Genomic DNA, 24,365 nt, shown 5'->3' with positions numbered 1-24,365 from the left:
CCTCCTCCAGTCCTCAGTCCTCAGTCCTCTCACTGCTCAGACTGCCAGTCAAAGTGGGTCGATATAGATGTGGGTGGTGATTCTGTGTAGATGGGTCTGCAGGTGTTTCGCATAGGAAATGCGATACTGGAACGCCGTCGATATCAGGCGCACGGGGCATTAGATGTAATTTATACTTTTCGCCAGTCGCCACCACCACGCACGACTTGACGTCATGATAATGTATCGAATTCATTTTCCAGCTACTTTGGTTGCCAGTGTGTGTCTGGAGGAGGAGCACGGAGAAGGAACCTGCAGCGTTTTGTTTGGCAAACATCAGAAAACGCTTTCGACACATTCCCCATTCATACTCAATTACCTACGTTGCACGTGGCCAAGTTTGTTGGCACAGGTTGGCAGTTCGCTTCACTCCACTTCACTTGGCAACTCCTCCGCCAGCTCCTGCTCCACGATTTTTTCATTATTTTCCTCTTTTTAGCTAGCTTTTCGCATGTGTTTGAGTTTCTGGCCAGGCCAAACAACGTTCAATGACTTGGCCAGAGCCAAAAAGTTTGCTAGCAAATATTTGACCATTGGCCAGACCCATCCTTTCTTCGGTGGTGCAATTATTTATTTGATTTCATTTTGCGTTCGCCAAACACTGGCCAAAAGTTCAACTCAAATATGCAATTTCTATGCACACGAGAGACTTGCAAAAATATTCATATGAAAATTACTTCATATGAAGCACGATGCTGGAAGTCGTAAATTGTACTTTGTGGAATTTTCGGAATTGAAATCGCTCGGAATCGCTAACTGAATTGAAGTGTGGCATTGGCAAATAAACAAAATTTAGTTGCGGCCTTTTCCACTAAATCAATCATAATCAATATTTAAATTGCTGAAATGGGTAGCATTTCCCTTTTGTTATTATTTTTCTTTTTTTTTTTTGGTTGTTTTGAGTAGAAAGCGCACCAAAGCGAGTGGAAATAATTTATTTGTGAACACTGGGGAATGGGTTGGTATGGAATCCTGGGCAGAATCAACAACTAGCAGGTGGAAATTTGGTCCTTTTTCGGTTTTAATTTGACCGCCGTCAAACAGAAAAATGCGCTTAGAGCAAATTGATTGATTGACGAATGGATTGATCACTATTAGCTAAAACCGGAGTGAAAGCGATGCTAATTCATCTTGTGCTATTTCTACAATTTCAGCTATGGCTTTTCCACCGAATGATCAGCGTCTATTTCAACATATTGGCGTAATTCAATTGAAAATGTTGTGCATGTCGGATGCAAAAGTCAATGCAAAATCGTGAAAAAATTGCCACCATTTGTTGGCCTTTCGGTTCTTGGGAAAATGGCCAAAAGCGCGACGTTCGATGTTTATTTGGTCGTAGTTTAATTATTTTTTACGCCCACCTGACTGGGTGCCACGCCCTAAGCGGAAATTGCATAGTGTCGCTATCGATGTTGCCGCCTTTTTGTTTTATTTTAATTGAATTTTGAAATATGTCCACGCCCGTCGCCTACTTTTTTCCCTTGTTCCCTATTTTTTTTGCGATTTACTTGTTTTTCCGTTTGTTTTCACCCATTTCATTCTCCGGCACCAAAAATGCAATTAATTCGAGCACTTTTTGAATTGTTCCAATGACCCTTCTTTCTCGGCGGCAGTTATTTGTTGCCGTTTCTGCAATAAATTTCGAACGCTTTAAAAATAAATCAAATGCATTAAGGGTTGCGTTTCGCCCATCACTGCCCTCTGACAACTGTTAATTAAATCAGTTTTCGGTTTTGGCAATTGAAATTGAATCCATTCACGTTTTTAAATTGTGTTAATCTCGCGCTGAAAACTGCATTCAATCGCCGGTTGCACGTGCTTTATACTTAATTTGTCGCATTTACCCATTGAATTGACCGCTTTCTGCTAAAATATTTTGCAACCAAACTCGCTCGGTTGTGGAAAAATATTTAGGCAAAATATTATGTCGCATTTTAAGCTGGGCTTTGGGGGGAAAATGGGCCCTAGGCTCAATTGCACTCATTTGCTGCAACGAATGTGGTCCAAAAACTGACAACGATTTAAAGACGATGTTGCCAAATGTTCAGCAATTTGTGAATAAACAAAGAAGAATTTTTCGTTGACAAGACAACTTGTTGAGAATTTCTCCAGAGGCCAAAACCAGAAGCTATTCCTGTGGCTTTTTTTTTTTTTTTTGTGCTGAATGAAACAGCTTAAACTATTTCTTTGGCAAGCCAGGCAAAAGCCGATTTAAGTTTGCCTCAAACTTTCTGCAGTTTATTGAATTTTTCTCCTTTGCCGAGCATACATTTGTTCATTTATTTAGACCACTTTTGTTGTGATGGATGCAAGCGTAAACTTTTCATTTCGAGTTTTGGTCAAGGCCCAACGGGCGTATACGCAATATTGTTACATTTAATGGAATATGCCCGTCCGGGCATAACTTTGTGCAGCAGTTGGCAAAACTAATTGTTAATTGAAACAAAAATCCCATCCCGAGCCGCAGCGGACAATTAAGGGGCCAAAAAGGAAAGGAATCGCCGCCAAACAAATGCCAACAATTAACTGCGGCAACAATAAGGCAGAAAGCGGAGTGCCGCAGGGTTTGGATGCGGTGGAGTGCCACGGTACACTTAAAAAAAAATTATTATATATATGTTTGCAGCAAATAACAGCAGAAAATCGAACTGCAGCTTCTAAAGTCACTAGGTTAAAATATTTAGGTCATTGGCAGCATTTCGAATCTGTTTTATATCACGCATCAATAAGATTTAAGATTTATACCTAGGATAATTTTGTATCTGTGTACTTACCGCTCATCACAATCACGACGAGGAGCAGCAGCCAGGCCACGCAGAGCGGCAGTGGATGGGCAATGGGCATGATGACTCCGGCTGTGGCAACGACTGGAACTGGGCTACAAGGATGACAGCGACGGGTGGCGGCGACGGCGGGCGGCGGCGGCGACAGGAACAAGATGCGGAAATGCAGTAAGCCCGTCGTTGCAGCTGCAGAGCTTGTTGTTGTTGGTGTTGTCCGTCTGGTGGGTGTAGAGGCTCTGGTCTGGATACTTCGTCCTGTGTCCTCTAGGCTGGCAGCAATAACCAAGTTAGCAGCCTCATCATCAACATGGGCGGCAGCAGCAGCAGCTCCAGCAACGTCATTATCGGGCCTCCCGGCTCTCTATTAACTTGGCCAATTGCCAGGACTCCTGCTCCGCCTTCTCTGCTCCTGCGGCAATGGCAGACAAAGGGAACTTAGCCGCCGTTTGGCTTTTCTATTTGCCGCTTCTGTTTTATGCCGTCCTTACACGAAATGCGGCCTGTAAAGAGCAGAACGGAGGCGAAGAGCATTACGATCTGTTGGTTGGACTGACGCGAAAGTTATTGCAACTGACAAAGCTGGCTAAATGCTGATGGGTATGGCAGGGAAGGCGGCTTTTTGTGGGGGGGCTCAAGAAACCGCATCTTTCCCTCAAAAACTCAAATACAGCCATTGGCAGACTCGAAAGCAGCTTTTTTCTGCCCCTTCTGTCACTGCAAACCAAATCAAAAACGACAACGGAAATGAGCAAAATGATAATGGGGCATGCCGCCTGCATAATGTTGGCAGTGCAGTGGAGGCACAGTGGCTAAAATCGAATCATGCAAGTTTAAAATTGAATAAATAAGAATGATGTCTATGTGATTTATAAATGTAAAATACATTTAAGCTAGATTTAAAATAGTAAAACAGTTTAGTTCGACTTAATTAGTACGAATATTATAATATTCTAATATTCTTCAAAGTGCACTTTCTTTCAAACCTTTCAAATCTTAAAGACTCATGTTTTAAGTTTGAGTAAACTTTCCCACCCACTGTGTCTTCACGCAGAGGTACATTTCGGTTTTCATTTTTTCGCTGCTTAAAATTTTGGCCAGGCCACGTGCTCAATCTCTGGCAGCAACTTGGGAATTTAATTTGCTAAATATATTTTTTTCGTTGTTTTTTTTGCCCCGCTCCGCCAACCCGACACAGGCGACTTCTGGCCGGGCTGGAAAGTTTAAACAGTAATTAACTTAATTGCCTGTCTGCCAGGCAGCTTAGTTGTGTCCCCCTGCGCCTTGTTGGTTTTTGTTCAGTTCGGCAGTGGACGACTGACTTTACTATGCGAGTATACTACGCTATTCCAGTGCATTATAATTATTGCCCTCCGGTGGGTGTGATCGATTCATCGACATAACTGTCATAATAATGGCAGCGGGCACATTTATTACGCATACGCCGTGTGCACACGCCGTAATGTGCGAGGGAAATTTCGATTTTTGCGCATTTATCTACTAAAAATTTCTTTCCGGCACTCGTTGCCATTATTCGTTATGAGCAGGGGGGCGGGGGGTGTATTCATAATTCTAATGCATGGATATTATGTGCCATAGTCTGCACATGCAAATTACCGCTACAGCGAACAGCCATATAGGGTCCTATATCATCCCGCCCACTTCCAACTTTTCCAGCCCATCCGCACTTATGGTTAGGAAACGGAAAGAAGGCAGCAAAGCAAAAAAAAGCCATTTTTTGCTATTATTGTTAGCTATCGGTTGTGCACAGCGAGAAATAAATGATTATGTTGTAACTGAATTGAAAGGAAATACACTACATTTATTTCTTCAAGTCATTTGTATTACTTTCAGTTGTATCATAAGTTTCTCTTAGTTTTTCATCGATATTTCTCTCAGTGCAGCTACGTGTGTGCCCTCTCGTGTTCTGCAGACATGCCAGACTTTAGACTTTGGAAAGCAATTTGCCACGCACTGTCAGTGAAGTTGAACGCAGTGGAACATTTCTAATTTTCAGCTACGAAAAATGTATACAATAAAAAGCGCTGGCCAACCAAAAAAAAGAAACAGCGAACAGCCAAAATTTACATAAATACACATATTCACAAAAAAAATAGGACTACATTCACAGATGTGCAAAGATTTGCTTTTACTTTTACGTGTCTCGTGAAAGTATTTTTTTTTTCCTTCCGCTTCCATTATCATTAAAAATGCTGCGAGGCCAAAGCTGTACTTTAAAATTACCAATGCAAATGAAAAGAAATGGTTGGTGAATTATTGATTAATATGAACAACAATCTTGGTTATTAGACATGAAATGCATAGATTCTAAATAAATCATAAATTAACATTAATATAGAGGTAATTACATTCTATATTCAAATGGAGAATAAAATAGGAAGTCATAAGCCTTCTAATTATTTCTTTATTTGCTGAATATCTTCACATATATGCATTTTCATTAATATTTTATAAATTCCCTACAATTTAGCAGAGTTAAGCCTTGCTGAACCGCAAATCTACGCCAAAGCTTTATAATATTCTGATCTTTAGATTGTTAACAACATATAGCCTAAGGTCGTGCGGCTAATCCATTGAATTAGGAATCCCAGCAAATGGCTCATTTTTCTTTTCGTTTCTCTTATAATTACTCGCAAGCAGGCAAAACGCTGAAAAGCAGCAAAATCGTCTACAAAATGTATATAACATTATAAAGCAATTTGCAGTAAATCACCCAAAGCGACGCGCGTGTTTATAAATCACAAGCCGCCCAAAAGAGCCTGGCTGGATTTTTCTCCTCTTTTTTTTTGCCGGGTTTTTGGGTATCCCGCTGCCATAGCAAACCAAAATCGAAATGAATAATTAATATGTCGCGCCTGCCGCAGACGGAGAAAGTCTTCCATCTTGCGACTTTCATCACGAGAGAGGAAAGCAATTCCGGGCCAAAACCAAAGAAAAAAAAACGAGAAACAGAAAACCCAAACAAAACAAAGTTAGCAGACCAACAAAGAAAGTGCCTCATGTGAATCCCTGCGGCGTCTGGGCCAAAAACGCTGAGAATTGGGCCAAAGTCGTGATAGCTGGATGGCGGGCAAAAAAACTCTGGACGAGATTGACAAATTTGCCACAGCAAATGAAATGCTTGACTCGGCTACGACTGCTAAATTTGTCATTTATGACAATGTTTACGTAATTCGACAGCCAAAACAATTTCCCAGCCTCAACGTTCGCTGGCCAAAAACCAAAAAGCCATACCAAACCATACGCAAATGGGCGCTCATTTATTGCCATCCCCGGAAAAAGGACTCTCGGATGGAAAATGGGGAAAACTCATACCGCCCGGCGGTTGTCTGTTTTGTCTGGTGGAAAAGTCAGGACACCGTGCGGCTGTTACGGACTGCAGCAATGGCTTTTAAACCGTTTTAAATGGCCGGCTATTTGTTTGAATGTTGTGACATAAAACTGCAATCTATGGGCCAATTCCTCGAGGAAACCCAGGTGAGCGGGTCAGGAATATCTGTCTAAATAGCTCCATCGACCAGCAACAAGCCTATTCTGCAGTCCATTTGCTCAAGCATCCTGCTGAAAAGGACCTCGGGGATGGTGGGATAAAAGTCCCTCAATAATCAAAGATCTTGTGCAAATTGAGAGTAACAGCTTAAGGATTAAGTCTAAAGGAGATTGAAAATGTGGCATGGATTTTAAAGGCAGAACAAAAGGAGCAAACACCACAATGCCTCCTAGTTCAATTCATTGAAGGCTCTTAGTTGCAAAAAGTAATGTTTTATAGGTCGAGATTTCTGGAAATAAGTGAAAATGTAGGGAAAATCATTTTCCACAACTGTAAAGTGCAAAAACACAGGCTCATTATGGGACAAATCAAGAACTAATTTGCATGCTCGAGGAGTACAAAATTCATCCATCCATCCAGCAGATAAAATCCTAGTTGGACTAGGACAATTTCCCACTCGACTGGCTCGTTATCCCTCGTCAAACTTTATGATAATTATGCAAATTAGGCGCAGCTCCTAATTGAAATCGACAACAATGGGTTCTGTTCTATCCATGACCTTGCCGCCGAGTCATTAGTCAAACCATTGCAATTGACAAGCAGCCAGTGACCCCCAAAAAATGGGCGTACAAATGCTGGAAATACGACAAACAAACCGAAAAAAAATATGAGAAAATTATTGTTTTGTTTGCCGTGGGGGGCAGTGGAAAAGCAGTGAAAGCCTTGCGTTTCACGGCATATTAAGCAAAATGAATAAATTACAATTGCAAATAGGCAATTTCCTACACTTCCTTCCTCTCGACATTTCACTGTACACACAGAACGGTACAGTAGTAGGTCGGTTGAGTTCTGCGGTGGCTGTCAACTTTTTGGGGACGGCATTTCTGGTCTAAATAACGTCTAATTTGCAATTGTTTGTGGTTTTGGATTTTGACATGACTCCTTCCTTCCCAGCTTTTCCCATAATTTTTGGCCATGGCGTGTGGCTGGATCGTAACTGATTGTTTGTGTTTTGCGTTATTTGAGGTTTTTAGTTTGGGTCAACGTCAATGAATAAGCCCACGCATCAGGAAAGCCACCCAATAGACCCACTTCCGCTCGAGCTCATCCAACTGACCGCATGTCTTGGCGAAATTATAATAAAGGTTTCCATTGCGACCAGGCGAATCTCGCGTCTGCCTTTGAGCAATTAAAGTCACTCACATAGACAAAGGATCGCTGAATGGAAATTGGTGGTTTGGCAGTGGGCATACCAAGTTGTTGAAAGGGATAGTTTACACTCAATTGATATGGATACTCTAAAGTTTAAGCCTTAAATTAGAGACCTTGTGGGCTTTCTATTCAGAAGGGGATATGTGGTTTAGGATTACGATACAGGTAGATACATTTCCAACTGGTAATTTAATGTAATTCAATGCAGCTGGACGACGTAGCCTTGGCAACATGTATTCTAAGATAATTATCTGTGTTTGCCGAGAGGAATTATTAAGTCATTACCGGTAGTAACGTATGTATATTGCTTCACAATATTTGGCAAGGTAGCAAGATTTAAACACAAATGGCCAAAATATATTAGACTTTATTTTACTCTATTTTTATGCATTTCATTGTAATTTTGTTGAAACTTTCATTTCATTTATATAAGAAATAATCCATAGGAGTATAAGCAGGATTTTTCCCAATTACATTTTAAGCTTTATTATCAAAATGCATTTTAACTAAACACTAATTAACGTAGTACACACAATAGTAAAGATTTAATCCCCAATTAGGTGAAAACCTGAAGAATATCAAATCACTGCCAGAGCGTGAAAAGTGTTTCCCAAACAGTGCCAGCAAAAAGTAATCAGGCGAACACTTCCACTCGATTCGGGCCAAAGTCTGCCACGACTTTTGGCCAGCAATGAAAGGCACTTAGTCGGGCGGAGTCTGAATGTCATTGTTTCAGCCATTTTGTTCCCATTTTTGCCCCTTTTCTTCCAGCTGGTCCTTACAAATTAGCTGTATGCGAGTGCCTTGCACTTAGTTTTTGTCTGTGTACTTTTCAAAATTGGCTTTCACACGCCATTTGCATTTAATTGCCAAACTGTTGGGTGGAGGGAAAATCGGCTAGAACATTCCTGCCATGTTGGCCTTGTTAACAAGGGCATTTGCCTAAAACTGCGTACACAGTGTGAGTGCGGATTTCATTTGGCAAATCAAATATTATTGTTAATACCAATTTGAGTATCTGCACTTGTACCAGTCCCATGGGGCTCCTCTCGCCAGTTCGATAAGTGCCAATTTGGCCGTAATGGGCATTAAAGCCTCATCCGTTCGCAGAAATGCGGCTTTAAGGCCAACGAAAGACACTTAAACCGCCATCTATCCTCATCATCATCATCATCATCATCGTTCTCATCCCGACAGTATTTATTGTCAATAGAGCCTCGGCAAACAACAAAATGCGACACAGAAAATATTGTAAGTGTGCAGTGAATACCATCTGAATGTCTATATGCGATACATTCTCTATGTATTTTCTAGATTGAATTGGAAAGTCACCATATACTCTACTCGTACCCCCATTCCCAATACGTATTTCGATCCCACTTCAATTGAAAATTGTCTGCGTGGCAAAAGTGAAATGCTTCAGCTGAGAAAGTCTGAGAATCGAATCGGCGTCTCCTCTGGTGAGGATTCCTGCTCCTCCAACCCGTCCTCCTTGAATCCAAGTGTTCCCAAACTCTATGCCGATGCCATTGATGTTTTGCTGCGCACTCGAGTGTGTTTTCTTTAGTAATGGAATTTATTAATATTTCATTGTGTGGGCCCGTGAAACTCAAAGGAGGCGGAGTGAAACGAGGTTTGGTCTCCCAGCGTTTTTGTGGCTGACTTTAAGGAATGTCAACAATTGCCAGCACTTGGAATTCTTCAGCCAGCCATTCCATATGCCCTTCACTTCCTTTAAAAGTTTTCTGATAAAAAGAAGCCTTCACTCCTCGTTGAAGTGATTTTTGAGGTTTCCATTTTGGCAATCGGCAAGTGTTGCCCACAACTAGGCAATAATCAACCAAATTGGCCAATGATTTGGCAGTTCTGCGTGGCAAGGTGCTCTTTATCTAATTAGTTTAAGTATTAAAGAAATATTTAGGCAAATAATGTTAAAAGACTTAAATATAATAATAATGCATTATTTCCTAAAGTAAGTAAATTGATGATTTTATATTCACAACAATATTGGTGGTCTTAAGTAATGCTAGTAAATCCCTCAAATTATACTTACATACATTATCTTAAATATTTCATAATTTTTGCGAGTGCAATTATCGATTTGATTTAGAATCGAAAGTGGCCCCTGCAACATAAATAAATTGCCATCGAAAGTGATTGTGCCATTATGGGTTGGTTATTTATCAATGCAAAACGGCAATTACTCAGGCAGAGACTACATGTGTGTGTGTGTGTTTACGGCTGATTTGCCTAATTGCTGATGCCAAGGGACATTAGCAATACATTTTCCGACTGACTGGCATTCTGGCATTTAGGCAGCAAGCCCTTGGAGCAATCTCCGCTCCGGAAGTGGAGCTTCAAACTTCCCAAAAATGTTCAAGTGTCGGCCTGGTCTATGCATAATTCATGCAAGAAGGAGCTGCTGTGTTGGCCAAAAAGTTTCGCATTGCTGGCCAAAAGAAATTTCTTGTTGACCAACAAAGCGCATAATGCAAGTTTCCAATGGAGCAACGCCTCTGCCACCACCCATAATCATTTCAAATTCCACAACAAACAGCAGAAATCAAATTTCAAAACTCGTAAGAAATCTTGCACGCCATGCACATATAGCCACTACTATTTTAACCCCCCGTTTTCCCCGGCACTTGCTCATCTTCTCACTGCCGTAAACTTTTCAGCCATGGAATACCAGTTTTTTGGCACACAACGCACACAAAAATGATGTGAATGGTTGGTAAAGGGAAAAAGACCGAGATGTGAGGAAAAACTCTTGTGATTTCAGCAATCAGATTTTGGGGGGGAAGGGGCGGGGCAGCCGCCCACCCACAGCGACGTTCGGGAACAATATGAAAATAATAAAAACAGTTACATAAATCAAAAATGATAAGGAAAAACAGTGCATAGAAAGTTGAGCATTGGAGGAAAAAAATCCAAGAAACGAGACTGCAACTTTTTTTCCTTTCGAGATTTTCCATCCCATTTTTTTTTTTTTTTGAACTGCGATGCAAAACACAGAACAGAAAATCGAAAGTTGAGCTCCTCCTCTAAGACGGAAATCAAGTTGAACAACAGGAAGCGTCTGTGTGTTGGCCCGGCCAAGTTCTTCCTACTCATGTCCGCCCTCCTTCAATCTCAGTCTCTCATGCTGTCAAATGGCAAAGGTGAAAAATGCGTGTCAATTTTTTTCCTATTTACACGAAGAGAATCAGAATCGCCTCACCACCAGGAGCTCCATCTGCATTGACAAGTGCTGAGTTATGGTGGCTGCACATTGGTCCAAATGGGGGATACAAAGATAGTTGGATATATCGATGGGTTGACTTGGCAAATACTCGAGAAAAATACAAAGAGTAAACAAGAGCGAAATAAATATCTGGGATGACTAACCTGAGGCATATCTTAGCCTTCAAAGATTTTGGATATGAACCTTCAATCAAACATCTTACATTTTTAGCTCACATCTGACAATATAATAAAGTAAAGATATTTTAAAATTCCATTTATTTTAAAATTCGAATTCTCCCCTTCTGACTGTAGGGTATGCAAGTTGCATTCAAGTCCAAGTACCACCATCCCATTTATTTCATTCCAACTCCATCTAGTCAACTGGGCGTGTCCTGGCATTATCATATCTATTCTCCCCACTTGGCAATCGGTCTCGCTTAACTCTGATCGAAACTGCAATTGCAACTGCGGGTGTTGGCTCTTATTTATATGACACTGCAGTGGGACAGGGATCAGCCCAGTGCAGATACATATAACCCACTGATTCCGATGATACTGATGCACACCACCCACTCGTAGTGTGGGTGGGTTGGTTGGGTGATGCTGATTTGTTGTCCTGCCAGCAGACTGTGCATACAAAATTACAGACGACGCTGTCGACATCCCGAGCTGCTGGCAGTTAATGTGAAAAATGTGTTGAAAATCGCATTCATGCATAGATTTTTCGCACCCACTTTCGTCCCTCAGTTTCGAAGAATCTGTGCCCCAAGTAGATTTGTTGGCATCCACTCGCCCACTTGCCATATATTGATTCAGTTGCCCTTCGACCCGGCGGAAAAGCCACCCATTTTTTGCGCTAGGCTGGCTGGGAAAACAAATCAAGATAGGGGAGAATGGTTGGGCTGACTTAAAGCCGACACAAAGCTGCTATGAAATGCAATTAAGCCAACGCCTTCGAATCTTCTGAATGAGTAGCAGATTTTGCGTGGCTCTCTAACTGGGCCAACAACCGCAAAAGCCAAGTTCCAACATTTTGAGCCTGGATGAGTGGCTAGCCGTTGGCCAAATATTTGCTCAAAGCGGTGGGGATGAAGATGCCAGAGCGGACACACTGGACCGACTCTTAATGGACCACATTAGACGCAAAATACGAGCACATTTGCGGCATTCACAAAAAGGTAAACTAACGGCCCGCCCCACACACCCACCCACACATATGCCAACCCTCATAAATGTGCAATTTATGGACAATAATTGCCAATAAGAGCCACACAGCTGTCGTCGACTCCTGACTTGACTCTCCGCCGTATAATAAAACCCTCCGATTCCGCCGTCTATATATTCCGATTCTGAATCTGACTTCGTTTATGTGCGGCTTCTGCTTTCATTTGCATGGACCGGCTATATTGGGGTCTAGCTCAATTTGCTCCTCAGTTGAATTGAAGCGGCTGACTCTGGATGGTCGGTATAATTCACCGGAGATTTGCACATTCAACTTGAGTCTGATTTATGCCAGCAAATGCTTAATGGTAAGCCTTTATGACTTCTGCAAGTGTATACATTTAAATAGGCACAGCAAATTATTTTGCTAATACGATTAGAGATGCATCTCCAGCGCATCATTATCATCTGAAATACAGCACCTTTTCAGCGCAAAGTGGAAAATGGTAAATTAGATTAATTTCGGATTACTCGCAATTATCTGATAGCAAAAATCAAAAACAAATTTAAGGTAATTAAAGTATAATTTATGATATGAGCGAGTCTGCCCTTAAAAGCCATTTCAGATGTCGATTAGCGAATAATATATCAAATTTACTGATATCAGAAGCTTAACAATAAATATGGAAAAATGGTTTAGTATTTTTATAAACGTTAGCATTACTTTTATTCAAAGCCTTTTGTATAGGGTATAATTAACTGCCTTTATATGTATGGATCCCGAATTTCGGACTGATTAAGTCACAATTTAATTAGCCTGGTCAATAATTTCCAGGGTAAAGTTCTATATGATTTTACCGCCCCGAACTTGAGCCTTGCCAATTAATCTTTCGCCCAAATCGCGTGCACTTCCCTTTAAATTAATTCCTGTAGCCTACTTTTGTGGGTCAAAAGGGAAAGTTCGTGGCGCGTTTAAATCAATCAAGCTCAGGCATTCAAACAATTTACCAATGCTTTATTTATTTATTTAGACTTAAACGTATGGCAATTGTATCTGTTCGCTAACCGCAACTGCAACTCCTTCGCACATCCGTTTGTTTAATGGCCGAAACGCGCAGCGCGGCTTTAATGGCAATTTAAAATGTCGGAAAGCCGCAAATTTCCGTTATTCATATAAAATTAAACGCAAATACGGTGCAAAAAGCGTTTGCACAGACACTCATACTCACGTTCACACTGCGCAAACAATGGGCAGTGAGTGCTGATGGTGAGTGCAAACGTGCCGCGAGGAAATTAATTTCCGACAGAAGTCACACAGAAAGGCATCGAGACGCGCAGCCAGGATAATTAAGCCCGCACACATTCGCACGCAGCCCATATCCTGGCCACACGTCTCCACACAGCCGCCTGTTTGCCTTGAAGACGGCCACTCATGGAGAAAGGATCCGGGGAAAGGATGTCGGCCACGAGCCATCCACACCAGAACATCGGCACACCAGAACAACAGAATACCAGAAATTGTAGCCGCTGACAAACGCCAGCCCACTGCCAACGCACGAACGGACAAAGGACAAAGGACACTGACCAAAGGACAGCGGACATTCGAGCGAGAGATGCCTTCGGCCGTGGGCTAACTTGGGCGCAGCTGTCATCGCGCTGCGATAAATTTTGGAGGCCAATGCCGAGCGGCGACATAAATCAGCCCAGAGATTTATGGCGATTTGCGCAAGTTGGCGTGCGCGATAAAGACCCAAAGAATGCGACCAAGGCGGCCTGATCCGGGCACCGACTGTTGCTCTACGACTGACATGGCCAGCATAGTTCATAATGAGCAAAAACCACGCGGCGGGGATATGAACTTGGGGATACCTCGCAAAACTAACAAATTGATTGATTGTTCGGAAAGGTGTTCTTTTTTGGTTGTTATAGATAAGGTTAACTATTCTAGCCAAAATTATTTTAATAAAGTGTTAGTTCTTGGTAAAAAACTTCAGTTTTTAAAGCAAGAACAACAACATAATTATGTCATATTTACCATAAAAAATAGGCATACATATGAAAACACTTTATTAGTATCGATTTTACTGCATTACACCACTTCTAAATCATAGTAAAATGTTTTCCAACCTAACCACCCAAAATCAATTTGGCTAAGTGCTGACACTCATTCCCAAAAACCCACTCCAAAAAAAAAGTAGATGATATAATTAATTAGCATATTTGATGTCCACCCATGAATACCCCCATCCTTTCGATTTCCAGGGTATAAAGCTTGGTCAGACAGCGGTAGAAAAACGGAGACACCAAGTTAACAAGGGACCTGGCTGCCTATCTGTCCTGTGGCCTCCTCCACTTTCCATTTCCGCATTCCTTGTGATTATCACACTGGGACCCATTTTCCACAATATCAGCAAATTGAAAAGGGTAAGCAATGTCCACTCCACTTTCAGGCGACCTCACTCCACATCCACTACAGATACACATAGATGGGCGCAGGACGAGCGATAAGATGACCCACCCACCGTAGGCATGTGGATGTGGGTCAGCGGAGCGATGGACAAATTCATTAGGCGCCGGATATCGTAAAAGCCGGGCCCCAAAGTCCGTCGAATGTCTCAATTTACATTTCGAACATATTTTCATTAGCGCTCTGAGGACATCGCCCACCATCATAGCCAACCATTTCATTTCGTTTCGCTTAAAAAATAAGCCCGCACAAGCCAAGATGCGAATATTCTTAATATTCAGGCCGGCGATGGCATTATCATCTCGCGTTCGCCTTCGTCTTCGCGGCCAATATTAAAAATAAAGTCCATCACTTACAGTCGCCTCTTTTATTTATGCGACCGACTGCCCGTCGACTTTTCCCACTTTTCCGACACTCCCGTTGATATTCCGGCTTTGCAACCGCACTTGGCCCATTCTCCGGCCGGAATCATAAAAGTTAAGCGCCGGCCACTGAGTGGCGAACACTGTACAGTGGGCACACAATAGGGACAGTCACTCCCACGGCGAGTCAGTGCGTCAGTCAGTGAGTCAGTCAATCCGCCAGTGAGTCAATGAGCTGCTCGAGATGAAAGTGAAAGTTAAGAGCCCTGTGAAACTTTCATTCTTCCGCTTTTATGACTTATTGCGCTCTTGAAGGCTATGATGTGCACTATCAAAAAATATATGGCAGTAATACAGATTAAATCGTACAAAAACTACAATTTAATCCTTTTATATTAGGAACTTGGTTCTGGAAAGGGAAATATACAATTTTTATAGGATTGTATTTATTTAAAATGATTAAAATACAAATTTTGAAACAAACTACTAATATTATTAAAGCCAATTTAAGAATTGGTAATTATACTAATACTTTTTAATGTAATGACTAATATTCATGACTATTTTCAGAAGTGTAAAAACTGCCAGGAAGAACAAAAAGATCTTGAAAGTGAGCTTTTATTGCTATTATTCACGCTGCATTTGTAGTTCTTTTTTTTCTATTCCCATTCTAGCTGTGCCAAGGCATAAATATAAATAGAAACTTAAAATTTGCCAACCATGCCACCGCCCACGGAGCGTATGAGTAATGCGAATCGAAAGAACCCTGTCAGGTGGTTTTCTCCTCCTTCAACGCGCAATAAAATAAAACCCACCAACCTTAGCATACAGATGGAAAATGAATGGGAATCGGATGAGGGACGGACTCCTTCCGCCAGAAGTTGCTGCACATCCTGCGAAGGATAAACAAGATTCAGCGCAAATACATTCATAACTTCGCGGGCTAAGAACAACATAGATGTTGATATGTGTCACATTATGCCATTCCAAGGAGGAGCCAAATGCCCGCGGCTGCTACCACGGCCTTATCCTTGTCCTGAACATTGCCATAAATCTTGCAGAGAGCCACGAGGATATCTCTGGTACAATATTTGCTGACATGACAACCGAAAAACATACTCTCGGCACACAGAAGGTGATAATGACAGTTTAGGCATTCATTACACGTGTTGCTGATAAGGCGGTGGAAGGACCTGCAGGACCTTTCAGGTGGGTGGCTGCTGGCTCGCAGAACCATTCCCACTCCCACTCACAAACAAGGACGCGAGCAAGGACCAAGAATAACATTGACATAACGCCGCTGATAAAAGTCAACAATATAAATTAATAAAGCTGGCAGGCGCGAGCGGCACAAGGAAACCCCCAGGGAGCCTGTTCAATGTCCTTCGTGTTTGCCATAATAATGTATTTCATTCGAATCAACAAGCCAAGACAGAGGCCAGAACAGGAGCCCTCCGCTCCACGAGATATATTCATTCGTTTTAAAATATGCACATTATGGCCAGAAGTAAGCTGATATTTATGCTAATGAACCGACGACAATGGCCCCTGGACGGAGCCATTCATTTTCCGTCGACTGGCAGGCAAAGCAATTACTATAATTGCTCACTCACCACCAAAGGTCCTGGCCTCCGACCCAAAAAAAATCAGCGTGTAAGGAGAAAACCTACACACATCAATATTCATTTAATTCACATGCTGAAACTTTCTTTTTGTTTGACTTTCAGAAAGGCCATATTTAGCAGAAGGTGGCAAAGTTTTTCCCATCAAATCAGATATCAAAGCAACACGTGTTCCCAACAACACAAACACAGACAGTAGATCATCAAAGAAGTCAGTTAATGAGACCAAGATGATGCGCCATTCGGGCCAAGAATGTAATTAAATTTTTTTGAATATATTGCAGTCCCTTTGGATATTTGATTTAGAGATTATACACATAAAACTCATCATAAGAATGCAACATTTACTTTTGATAACATACTAAACATGAGTAATACATTTAATACCAATAATTGTTAAACTTAGAAAAGCAATTTCACATTAATAAAATTATATATGTGCATATTTCTCTATTTTTCCAATTAAATTTACAAGTTAATCAAATCTATATTGATTCAGGGCAAGGGGCTGCCAAGAATGTAATTAAAATTTCGCTTAATACATGACACACTTGCACACTGGCTGGCTTAAATCAATATTTGATTTGATTGAGGCAAGAACTTCTCTTGAGAGACTTCCCATCATTTGTTGATTGCGGCCAGATGAATCGACAGGAAGCGGAAAAACTCGAGAAAAACTCTGAAAACTCTGCAAGCTGGAGCAGAACAAATCAGCGGAAAGTAAACTTCATTAACATTTCAATATTTCGCCCCTTGCAAATCAGTTTGCTGATTTTTTACATTATTTATTCAGAATTTGCGCCTGCTGCTGTCATTGCTCTTTTTTTTCCACGGATTCATCCACCTACAATCCCAATTTTGTTCACTTTACCTTGGCGCATTCATTAGGTGAATGACTTCTGCCTACATAAATTGTACACGTGCCACGCCCCCATTACTCGTGAAAAAAAAAATCGAAAAAGTCTGAGCTTAGCACAAAGAAATTCCAATTTCAATTCACTCGAAGTGCAAAGCGAAAAATTTCGCGTATTCGAAGTAAATTTATCAGCAGCTAACTATTGAAGGGCAAATGTTGCAAGGATAAAGGGAGACGTTGCCGCCTGACGTTGAAACAATGTGAAATTGTGTGGCCTATTATTAAGATGAAATTCACTTGAAAAATGGTAGACGAGTATGAGTTTTTCTCGGAATAAAAATCTCTTAGCGAAATCCAACTTTTGCTAGACAAAAAAAGAAATGTGTGTGTTCTGATAATGTCACTTTGACATAAGGCAAGGTAAATTTGCAGCAAATGTATTTAAGATTACTTATAATCTTTAAAGGTAGATACGTTTTTGACTAAAGCCATTGAAGTGTGGAAAGAGCAAAACTTAAACAAATAAAAGCAGCATGGTAAAAACAATACATATTTTCCGAATAAACTTATAATTGCCTAAGGCACAAAAAACTAATGAAATATAAATATCATTTGGCATAACAGAAATCGTTCTTTTCATTATCATCCCAGGGTTCACTTGCCCAAATACGCGCCCAATTAAAACATAATTCATGGCCAAGAGCAGCTTAGTGCTCTTTATGCGCCCAATGGCTCCCCAGTGAGCGTTTGTAACTGCACAACAATAACTGGGCCAGAAGTATAAAAAGCTGGATCACCAGAATGGGTCGAAAGAGATATAGAGAGGGGGCCAACAAGAGGTAAGCAATGGCAAGTCGACTTTAATTTGTTTTTCGTGTGCTACCACGGATGGGAACCGAGATGAACTCGCCGGAGGAGCTGCACATTTGCGGGCACATAAAAAAATATCATAACTATATAGAGTATTCGTATATACAAAAAAAAAATATATATATGTGATGGCATGGTGGCGGAGGCAGAAACATTTATGCGCATTGAAACGGAGCTGAGTAAAAATGTAAACAATTTTTTTTTTTTTGTTTTTTTTTCGGGGCCAGGAACATGTATGGCTTTTTATGAAGACCCGGCCGGCCAAAAAGCAGGCCAATGGCCACTGGCAGTGCCTAACAAATGGCCCAATCCGGAACGGACTCCGGAGGCAGACAAATGCACTGGGGTGCCACAAACAGACAGACAGACAGACGTACAGAAAGGCAGTCAGTCGGACTACACATGACCCACTGGCTCTATGTGTGAAGCGGCATAACGAGTGCTTTAATAATTAATATTACTCATACGCAGCGTTGGACGTTGCGATACCATACGATGCGAAGCTCCTTCGCCGGGCAGTATAAATCATAAAACCTGCACTCAGCGCGCATATTAAATCCATCGGGCTAATGAACGCTGAAACTGATTGATGAAGCCCAGACGTTCTTGCAAAACCCCTTTTTCGCCAGCAAAGTATCCATATCTTTGTATCTTTTGTAGCTCTTGCTGTTACTTCAATTAATAACGAAGCGCGAAAAGTTTCACTTTGCCAGCAGCAGAGCAGCAGCATTAACATTTTGCATTCATTCATTAGGAGCCAAGCAAAGTTTACTCCGATGATAAATTGTAGAATTTTGGGAGAACTCAACCTTGCTGGAGGCGGCGAGCGGCAAATCAAACTTCCTCACTAATTCATTTTCATTTAGCCCCGAAAGCGAAAATTAAAAAATATGCGACCCTTTTTTTCAGCCACTTCTAATCAAGATAAACAGGGAACAAAGTACTTAGGAATAAAGCTCCTTAATATAATAGTATATTTTCAAAATGTAATATGTGTACTTTTGAACTTGTATATAATAAGTATTATTTATTGGGAGACACAAAATTATCATGTTTCAATGAATCTTTCTTAATAGTAGATCGTATTAATTGGTATTGAGTAACAAAGAACTCTTAATATGTTCCGGAATTTATTTATATATACTCGTACATATACATCAAAATAAGCTTTGGGAATAATATTTATCTAGAGAGCACTATTATCTAAATAGAGCTCTATTGAAACCAATAATCTTTAGAAAGGTATAAAGTAGTCTCAACCTTTTCAGTTGTTTCATTGGCGTTCGTCTTGTTTCCGTTTATGTTGTTTCTCTGGGCTTCGGGGACAGAACATAATTTGAATTATTAATTAGCGCGTAATTAGTCGGGTTTTTGTTCCTCTTCTTGTTCTGACCACGTCTTGCGGCCATAATTTTGATACCCGTCCCGCAGAGCCTTTGATCTTCGCAGGGATACTACGTCTTTTGATTACCTAATTCGTTTACCTCTCTGCCCGAAACCGAAACTTTTTATGTAGCATTGTAAAATGCATAGAAATTTATCGGGCAAAAAATAACTCATTATGTGTCAAAAGCACATTCCACCCAAATCCCCCCACCCGTAAACCACGGCCAAGTCCCCCTTGACCCAATTAAGAGCGGAACTCAAATCTGAAACTTTGGCTTTATGGCTCTCGTTCGGCAGAGAAACCTCCTGAAATACCCCTTAGACAACCCCCTAGGAAATCCCATAGAAAACTCCTCAAAAAAGGGCCAAAAGCCGCGACTGTCCGCGCAATTAAAGCAACTGTGCAGTGGCTTATCAATTGAGGCTTAAACCCTCGACTGAAGCACCCTGTATCAAAAGAGATTGGGGGCGGTCCGCGAATCCCTCCAATGATCCTCGGCCAAAACTCAAACTCAAACAACATGAAATGACAGTTTTATTTATTTTTCAGCGCTGTGCTTAAAAATAGTCAAAAAGTTTTAATGACTTTACGCTGGCTAAACGACAGCGAGCCACATTTTCCCCCAATATCCGGCCCTTGTCAAGTGGGAAATGTAAAAAAAAAAATAAAAAAAATAGAAATCGTTAAATGAAGCCACAATCTTGTACATTTCAGCATACAAAGTCGTAAGCGAAAACATCAAAAATCGTATACAAATTAAATGTAAATGTACTCTGAACACCAGTTGTTAAATGTCAATTGGAATTTTCATAGAATTTTGATAAGCCCACCACTAGTTAAAAGGGAAAACCCACTTAGTTTGGCTCGCACAATATCCGAAAATGGCATAAAATTACGACAATAAAAAAAAGGTGCGCGACAAGAGTTCGCATTTATATGCATACACGAGGGTCTGCTCACCTCTCCATTTGCATGCATATAGGTATATGTACCCCAGTGTATTTATAAGTATGCAGATGGGGGAATCCTTGGCATTTTATCGAGCAAACTTTTCGACATATAATTCACACCAGCTGCTAATTTAAGCTCCCGAATTAATGACTCGGGCATAAAATTCTATGACTTTAGACGGGTGTTGTTCGGTTCGCAGGGAACTCGTAAATTTCCTGCTCAAACACGCGACCAGGATTTGGTCAAAAGTCGAATGGAGTCAAGTGGGGGAATAAGCCAGATTCAGTCATAAAAACCCCTTATAAATTATAGCCCACCAACGCAACCAGTGATTTGATTACATTCACTGGGCAAGGGCAGCGTTTGAATTTAATTTCCTTAATAATGGCCAGGGTGTTAATAAAAATGATCGGTTTAGCAAGGAAATTTTAATAAAATTTTAATCGAACGAATGTCAGCAAAGGTAAACTACTTTTTGTTGAAATTTTGGGCGAAAAAGAATTCTTTCATTAACTTTACAAGTGTCAAATTGGTGCAAAGTTTTGCCCGCAACCAAGTTTACCAACTTCTGTACCCAGCACAATCCAAACACTTTAGTGAAATATTATTACATTTCCTTTAAGCCCCATTTCACTGACCAAGTTTTTATGCCGGCGCTTAGCCTTCGAGTCAGAAACTTTCAAATACCGCACAATATTTAAACTTTGCCCAATTATAAGTTCAATTATACGTCCCGAACTCGCCGTTCGCTGGCCTTTTTCGTTTGTGTTAACAACAAGAACTGTTTAATTTCGGTCCCAACATTTGCTCTACTTTATGGCATTATAAAAGAGCAATGCAAAAGCGAATTTGTAAATGCCCTCTTTGCTCAGAAACAGTATTCAACATGGCCAATTTCCTGCGGACAGTGGACGATGCCTTCCACCCTCAAAAATTCCCTTTTCGCCGGCGGAACTTTGACGTTTGGTCTGTCAAAGTTTTGAAGCTGGCGTTTTCACAGTGACAAAACAGATATATACATATATATGCTTAGTATATATAGACTGCGATCCCTCTGGGTAAGCGTAAGATTAAATCAGAGCCGCACAAACTGCATTAAAAAGTTATGGAAAAAAAATTGGTAAACAAGACAAAAACCAGCAGATGAAATTGCATTATTTCTTGTGTTTTATAATGTTTTCATACGACTTTTTTTGCATGTTGACCAAATAGTGCTGTTTGTCTTTAGTTTTTGACTTAGTTGGGCATTTTCACAGCAATTTATAATAGAGCGAAAAATTGGAACGCAAATAAAATGCAAATGAAATTTGTGCTAATAAAATTCAGTTACAAACTTTCGGCAATGGCATACGAAAATATTGCTCGCTGGCGACTGCCGCGAAATGCGTTATTTACACAGTCCACACGTATACATTTTCACCCACACATACAAACACCCACACATATACACATTCGCGAACATGTGCTGCTGACCTGGTGTTGCATAAATTAAGGCACCCGCAATGCATCGCATTTGACATTTGAACCGCTCGACCGCCACAAAATTGGCAACTGCCATCCGCAGATGGTTTCGCCATTCAACATTTTACCAGTTTACCAGTTTTCCGCTTTCAGTTTCCAGTTGCCATTTACCGTTGCGTTTTAAACCGTGCCTAAGTGAATTTTCGCGCTGCAATTGACGCCTGCATACATCACGCATACGCCGTGTGCAACTTGCGGGTTAATTGCGGCAGCATAAACGATTCAGCGCCTATGAATGTTCCATAAGGGCCGATGGTTTCGATCCGCCATGGCCTCCACTAGCCAGGTTGGTTGGCAAACATTTCATTAGCTAACAGGGCTTAATTTGGAAACATTGGGACATTTAACGTTACCAATTAATGAAAATTAATAAAAATAAATAGAGAAGTCATCCTTCTGCTCGCAAAAAAGTAAATTCATAAAAGAAACATTTTTCCCCGAAAGCTTTTTATGCTGCTTTACTAATTGAATAAATTCAAATCAATTATTTCGTATAAATAAAAATTTCTCATTTGCGTCGAGTCTTTGAGCTCCAAACTAAGTAAAGATTTATCAAAATGTGAAACCAATTTAAGATTTTAATCATTTTTTGCCATTTAGTAAATAAGTATGTATATGTTTTAAATTTTGTTAATTAATAAATGGTGCAAATAGAATTTATACATAAATTACAATCCACGTTTTATGCGTTTCGGTTGGATTTGCCCAGCTAGTTAAAGAAAATCTCAAAATTCAAATCAGCCGAGTTAAAGTCCTAAAACTAGTTGGCGCTCAAGCGATATCCCACACCGCCTCATTACCCGTAGTCCATCTTTGATCCATCTGAAAGACAGATTAGGCAAACTTTATGCCCCGGGCCATTCAAATTGCCGCTTGACCCAATGGCCCGGGCCCATTAAAAATCTCTTGGGTGGTTGGTTGGTTGAAAAGCGAAAGGGAGGTCCTGCCCTCGAGCGCCATTATGTCCATGTCAACGTATCTGAAGAGGAGCACTTGCCGGCACCCTCGGTGCTGGAAATACCGGCTGTTGGGTGGCTGGATTCAGCATCAGTTACACCAGCGGCATCAGCATCAGTCTCATCTTGAATCCGCATTAATTTACGCTCATTGTTGGGCGCCAGTATCTTCGACAGCGCTCCTATGTTGCCACGCGCTTTGTTTTGCATTGTCACGCAAAGTGTTGCTTACTGTGGCCCCATCGGTTGACTCTGATCCCGATCCGGCCCGTCGTCCTGCTCCTCCGTCCTGGCAAACTGCCGCCCCCATGTTATCGCGCATCAACAAGGCATAATAAGGAGGGCACGCTCATCCACTTGGCTAAGACAAAAGGAGCCTTGGTGTTTGCTTCTGTTTTTTTGGTTCCCACACTCTAACACCATTTGAACTCAGAAAAATTAAACTCTAATGCTGGAAATCAATGTATTCCAACTGCAAAAACTGTTGTTAAAATTACACTATGTTTAAAATTAGAAGACCTTAATATTTAGATTTATGTTATAATTTAGAAGTTATAGCTTAAATAAATAATTTGTCTAAAATGATATCCCATTTCTCCCAGTGCTTCTAACTTGCCGACACCCCCAGCCCTCCCCCTTTGGTGAGACATTTGCACCCAGCTTGACTTTTTTTAATATCCCTGATATTTGCGCCTGTTATCATTCGATGGATGCGATGCCGCCTGTGGGCCTCCTGCTGTGTTTAGTTGTTAGCCAGCCCCACCCACCGGTTAACCCCCCGCAAAAACCAGCCCATCCCCCGTTCACTACCCCCTCGGAAAAGCGCCACCCCTCGTCGCAGTGCTCTTGTTATTCATGTCGTCATTTCCTATTGTCGTCGTCGCTGTAATTGTTGTTGCCATTCTGGTTTCAGCCGTCGTCCGACATGCGCGCCCAGCAACTTGTTTTCATTTTACGCTTGCCTGCCGCCTTTCAGCCGCTCCCCCATGCCACGCCCCTATTTCACCGCCCCCTTTCGGAGCAAACCCACCAGCTGTCGTTGTCATTTTGTACAATTTTGCGCTCTGATTTTTAAATATAATCCAAAAGCAACGCTACTGCTGCTAGTTTGCTATCTGCATCTATGCACTGGAAACAATATTGGTTAAACTGTTTCAAAAATATGTAACAATTATTTTATTATTGACTTATAAAATAAATTCCCAAAGAGAATGCAACCATACTTTTTGTTAAGTTCCAAGCTTTTCTTTTAAATCGTGCATAAATAATATGTCAAATTAAATCATAATACTACTTAACAAATATAAAACAGCTACATTTGAAAAAAACAACCATTTTACTTTTTTTCAGAAATAGATTTTAAAACTTAAATATTTGCAATCCAATGTGCATTGAATTTCTTTCCATGTATTTTGACTGTGAATTGTTGGGCGGCCCAAGTCACG

General features: G+C 41.0%; 1 protein-coding gene across 9 annotated transcripts in view; it reads right to left on the bottom strand.

Annotated features, from left to right (window-relative positions):
• LOC117141844 (kin of IRRE-like protein 2) overlaps positions 1-24,365 on the bottom strand; it is a 223,601-nt gene that overhangs the window by 191,519 nt on the left and 7,717 nt on the right. For all 9 annotated transcript variants that reach the window (XM_033305514.1, XM_033305513.1, XM_033305515.1 and 6 more), the window contains exon 2: positions 2,814-3,322. In XM_033305514.1, coding sequence (XP_033161405.1) covers positions 2,814-2,883 — 70 coding nt within the window. In that variant the 5' untranslated portion in view covers positions 2,884-3,322. The remainder of the gene's footprint in view (positions 1-2,813; positions 3,323-24,365) is intronic.

Source organism: Drosophila mauritiana, chromosome 3L (genome assembly GCF_004382145.1).
Source record: "Drosophila mauritiana strain mau12 chromosome 3L, ASM438214v1, whole genome shotgun sequence".
In the NCBI taxonomy this organism is placed as follows: Eukaryota; Metazoa; Arthropoda; class Insecta; order Diptera; family Drosophilidae; genus Drosophila; species Drosophila mauritiana.
This window is presented reverse-complemented; position numbering and strand designations above follow the sequence as displayed.